At 38.9% G+C, this 4,560-nt stretch overlaps 1 protein-coding gene across 1 annotated transcript; it reads left to right on the top strand.

Moving 5' to 3' along the window:
- The first annotated feature begins 983 nt into the window (after positions 1-983).
- On the top strand, positions 984-2,831 carry LOC113295621 (ABC transporter F family member 4-like). Its single transcript, XM_026543954.1, has 6 exons — positions 984-1,085; positions 1,289-1,787; positions 1,908-1,989; positions 2,109-2,210; positions 2,308-2,391; positions 2,531-2,831. The coding sequence occupies exons 1-6, from the start codon at positions 984-986 to the stop codon at positions 2,829-2,831; spliced, it is 1,170 nt and encodes a 389-aa protein (XP_026399739.1).
- The last annotated feature ends 1,729 nt before the right edge of the window (positions 2,832-4,560 follow it).

Raw genomic sequence — 4,560 nt, 5'->3', positions numbered from 1 at the left:
TCTTATTCTCATGTGTCTATTTTCCTAGATACAAACAAACCTTATATATCAGGGTTTTCATGCAATCAATGAGTTTGTGAACAAGAACCTTGAGGAGGATAGAGAAGTACGGAAAAATGATCCTAAAAAAGTCTGGTTCACTAACTTTCAGTTAGAGAAGCAAAAGGATAGCCCTTTTTGGCCTATATTAGACGTCTTTGTTCACAAGAAAGCTGAAAAGAAAGAGGATAAAAAGTCAGAAAAGAAAAAGGATAACAAGAGAGATGTGTGGTCCAAGAATCCAGAATCAATCTTGAAGGTTGTGAACCAATTCCGCCATGATAATTCAGGGGGAAATGTTTTCGTTTTCAATACTGTCGAGGAGAAAATTTTTGTGGAAGTAGAAAGTATGTCAGAAGACTTGTTTTTAATTTTTGGATTAGATATGGTGGCATCAGAACCTTGAGAAGGAGAAAGTAACAAAACTATAGCTGAGATGAGATATGGTTCATTGATAACCCGAATGAAACTGAAGGATCCAACTAAGTTGGGAAAAATAGATGTGGAGAATGAAATCTTGTGTATTGAAGTTAAAACCAAAGTTGGATAGAGGGATTGAAAGAAATGCTGAGGACTTGGTAGTGTTGTTTGGGATGTACCTGTGCATCACTGTTTTTTTTTACCACAACAAATGGAAGCGCGCTTACCAAGAGCCAATTTTCTCACTACTTTGAATCATTGGATATAATTAAAAAAACCAACTGGCCAGTTCATATACATAAATATCTAATGGATAGCATTAGGAAACATATTGAGTCACCGCTTAAAGTTAATGTTTGTATGGTATACCTGTTGGTGAGTTTACATGTGTACATTGTTTTACACCAGTTTTAAGTTGTACCAATTTACATGCTTTGGTTCATTGTATTTGTTGGGTCCTATCACATTTCTAACTCTTTACATGTTTGTTAATGCGGTATTGGTTTGTTGAACACAACAACAACATGACGCCAAACAATGAACAAGGTTTCCCAAGTTTTCTAAGGTGGGTAATAAGTGACATCAGTACAACAATCGAGAAAGACATTAATGAAGCTATGAAAAAGGCAACTCGATAACTTTCTTACGATAGTGATTTCTTCCTACATGTGTACATTAATATACACCTAGATAAGGTGTACAAAATGGTGACAAAATTTTGAATTTTGTCATGTGTACAACAATATACACCTATAACACAGGTGTAAAAAGATGTACACATGTGATCCATATTGATACTTTGGCGTGTTTTCAGATGCAACCAGGATAGGAAAAAGCTTGCAGTGATGAACAACAACAAATTTTGGATGAGTACGGAAAGAATAGGCAAGAAAATAACACAGATGCACTGAAGGAGCTTCACAGAGCACAAACACGAAGAGATGAAGTATTGGAAGAGCTTTCTGACTTGCAGGTTAAACATGAAAAGCTTGTTAGCTTCATTAAAGAAAAAAGCAAAAAACTTCATGCAGCTGATCTGAGTAATGTGCAAAATGATAAGGATCTTGTTGATTTATGTGTTGACACCTTGCAAGAAATCATTTCATTTAACAAAACATTAAAAAGTGAGGACGAACGTGATGATGATAAGCAGGAGGAGGAGGAAGGTGAAAAAGTTGAGAAAAGTGGAAAAGGTGGTGATGTGGATGATAGTGATGATGATGGTAGTGATGATGATGATGATGAGAAAGGTGAGAAAGGTAAGAAAGGTAGGAAAGGTGGTGATCTGGATGATGATGATAGTGATGATGATGAGGAGGAGGAGGAAGGTTAGAAAGGTAAGAAAGGTGTTGATCTACATGATGATAGTGATGATGAGGAGGAGGAGAAGGAGGAGGAGGAGGAGGGTGGCAAAGGTGGTGATCTACATGATGATGACAATGACAAAGAGGGTAGCAAAGGTGGTGATGAGGAGGATAGAACTGAATCCGAAAAGAATGAAGTTTCATCTGAAACTCCTAAAAAGCCGAGGTATAACATCACTTTTATTAAATCTGACAATTATTTCTTTTTATATTTTTTATGTGTGTACATAGTTGTACACCAGTGTGCTAAAACTCGTACCTTTTCTCAAAACTTGCATCTTTTAGCTCACCTTCATCAAATACCAATGAGGGAAATGAAGAAAAGGATATGGAAGATGGAAGTGAATATGACAAAGTAGTTGATTCTGAAACTGCTAACAAGCCGAGGTATGATGATATAAGATCGCATTTCTTTTCATTTTTTGTATATGTAGATACTTGTACACCACTGATAAAAATCAAATAAAATTGTATTTCTCAGCAGGCCTTTATCAAAGTCAAATAAAAAAGAGGATGGAAAGGATGGAACAAGCCTGGGAGTTGAGTCTGAAACTGCTAACAAGCCGAGGTATAAAGAAAATGATCTCAGCTCGCATTTCATTTCATTTTCTGTATATGTGTACTAAGATGTACACCTTTGTGATTTCTTGTGTGTGTATACAATAGTGTACAACTTTGTACAACCTAACAAAATTGCATTTTTTCAGCACTTCTTTGCCAAAGACAAATGAAGATCAACAAGACCATACGGACCTTGATAACCAGGATGTAAGGAATACCACTCAAACTGCTGAAATTGATGAAGCTACGATAATCGCAGTTCAATCCATATCTCATGTGGACCCTAAAGGCATGTTGCCGGTTGAAGAAGATGTCCTTTTACTCACACAGGGAGAAGATCCACATAATGATCCTTATACATCAATTGATGACTTTCCAGACAACTTGTCTGAAACTGTTTTTAAAAGCTTGAAAAAGGTAGTTATAGAACGGCACCATCTGAAGTGAAGGAAAAGATGGAAACCCTGATCCACGATTGTCCAAGATTTTCATTGATGATCCAAGAAGATCCAAAAGAAGAGTCTTCGCAAAAATCATTATCCAATGAAGATGTACGAGAAAGGATCATTGCTTAAGGAATGCAGTTCATCCAACAACATGAAGATAAATTTTTTAACAGTCAAGAAGTAGAAGAGTAGAAGACACCACCAGCAAAGACAAGAGCAGGGAAGATGAGGGAAGCAGAGATGTTGAGGAATCAAGCAGCTGGCAAGTTTTCCAAGACACCACCAAAGACAGTTGCAAAGAAAAAGATGGATCTTGATTTCACCGTCGAGGGTAAAACCAGACAAGTTAGGATAAAAGTGGATCAAAAAGGCAAGGGGATCAAAGAGGGAGAAGAACCAGGCTATCCAGTAATATTTCTCATGAATCTGGAGAAATAGCTTCCTTTTTCCTTGATGCTCTCCCTCGTGCATTTCTTTCAAAATTGTTGGAATTTCATGTTCGGCTAAGCATCTCAGCAAGCTTCCCCCGAAGCTTTTACGGTATAGGATTCCATCAAGAAAGATAAATCTTTTAGCTCTCTGTGTAAGTTTGATTGCTTCTTTCCTTTCTGACGGCAAGTCATTGTCCCAGAGGTATTTGATGTAAGGATCCCTCTAGTCCCCAGTATGATGAATTGTCAAAGCTTTAAATGATGAGGAGGCGTTTGACAATCAGAACACGATCCTTGCAAATAATATCCAAGCATTTGAATCCTTCTATAAAGTGTCACCACCAGCGTTTGTCCACATATTTTCTCGTGCGTGTGTTTAAGTTGTTCGCTCGCTTCTTCGTCTCCGAGGCATCCTGATAAAGACCCATTATAATTGTTGTAGTACAACGCTTCATGAAGCAGAAATAAGTTTTTTAATTCTTTGAGGCCGATTTTTCCTTATGAAAGAGAACTGCTCAATTCATGAATGATAGGTGTTCGCCAGTCGCTTGCTTGAACATCCTCGACTTGAGTGAGCCAGGTGGATGATACAGCACGTCTTTGCACTGTGACGGATTTCTCTGATCCTTGACTTGAGTGAGCCAGGTGGATGAACGAGAGTTGCTAGACAGTCATCATGCCGGTTGTTGGTTCGACCAGTATGGACGATCATTGCATCAGCAAAATGAGATAAGAGTCGTTGTGCTTCGGCTCTGAATGGGGCAAGCGTTACTTATTTGAGAGAGTACACTCCATTCATTTGGTTGACTAGCAGCTTTGAATCTCGTCTTATCTCCAGGTGCATTGCTCCCGCGTGCTTGGCCAAGGATAATCCTAACAAGAAAGCCTCGTATTATGCTGAATTGTTGGTACAATGGAAATCCAACTTGAATGAATGCGAGAAGACTTCACCAGATGGGAATACTAGCACCACGCATGCTCCTCCAGTATCGTTGCTAGGGGTGGCGGATCCATCTGTAGAAAAACGAGTTGCTGGTTTTTAAGGAATTGAGGAGACGACCGTGCGGAGGAAACTCCTTGAACCGAGCGAACTGTCTAACCTCACACAGATGCACTGCAAAAAGGGAGTGCTTTGAATTCTAGAGATCAATCTGTAGGACTCCGGCCTAAACCAAGACAATGGTCGTTCCAGAGTCAATCCGATCACAAGAGAGGATGGGTCGATCTGTAGGAGGGAAGCTGAGAAATGTGTGAGATTAATAGTGATCGAAATTGTAGGCGTGTTGTGTATTCTGCGTG

The sequence above is a fragment of the Papaver somniferum genome, chromosome 7 (genome assembly GCF_003573695.1).
Source record: "Papaver somniferum cultivar HN1 chromosome 7, ASM357369v1, whole genome shotgun sequence".
NCBI lineage: Eukaryota > Viridiplantae > Streptophyta > Magnoliopsida > Ranunculales > Papaveraceae > Papaver > Papaver somniferum.
Note: the sequence above shows the minus strand (reverse complement) of the source record. Positions and strands in the feature narration are given on the sequence as shown.

Coding starts and splice junctions, on each gene's coding strand:
- LOC113295621 (XM_026543954.1), top strand. CDS start 984: ATGACGCCAAACAATGAACAAGGTTTCCCAAGTTTTCTAAGGTGGGTA. Junction 1,788..1,907: donor TGATGAGGAGGAGGAGGAAG/GTTAGAAAGGTA, acceptor ACAATGACAAAG/AGGGTAGCAAAGGTGGTGAT. Junction 2,392..2,530: donor GAAACTGCTAACAAGCCGAG/GTATAAAGAAAA, acceptor GCATTTTTTCAG/CACTTCTTTGCCAAAGACAA.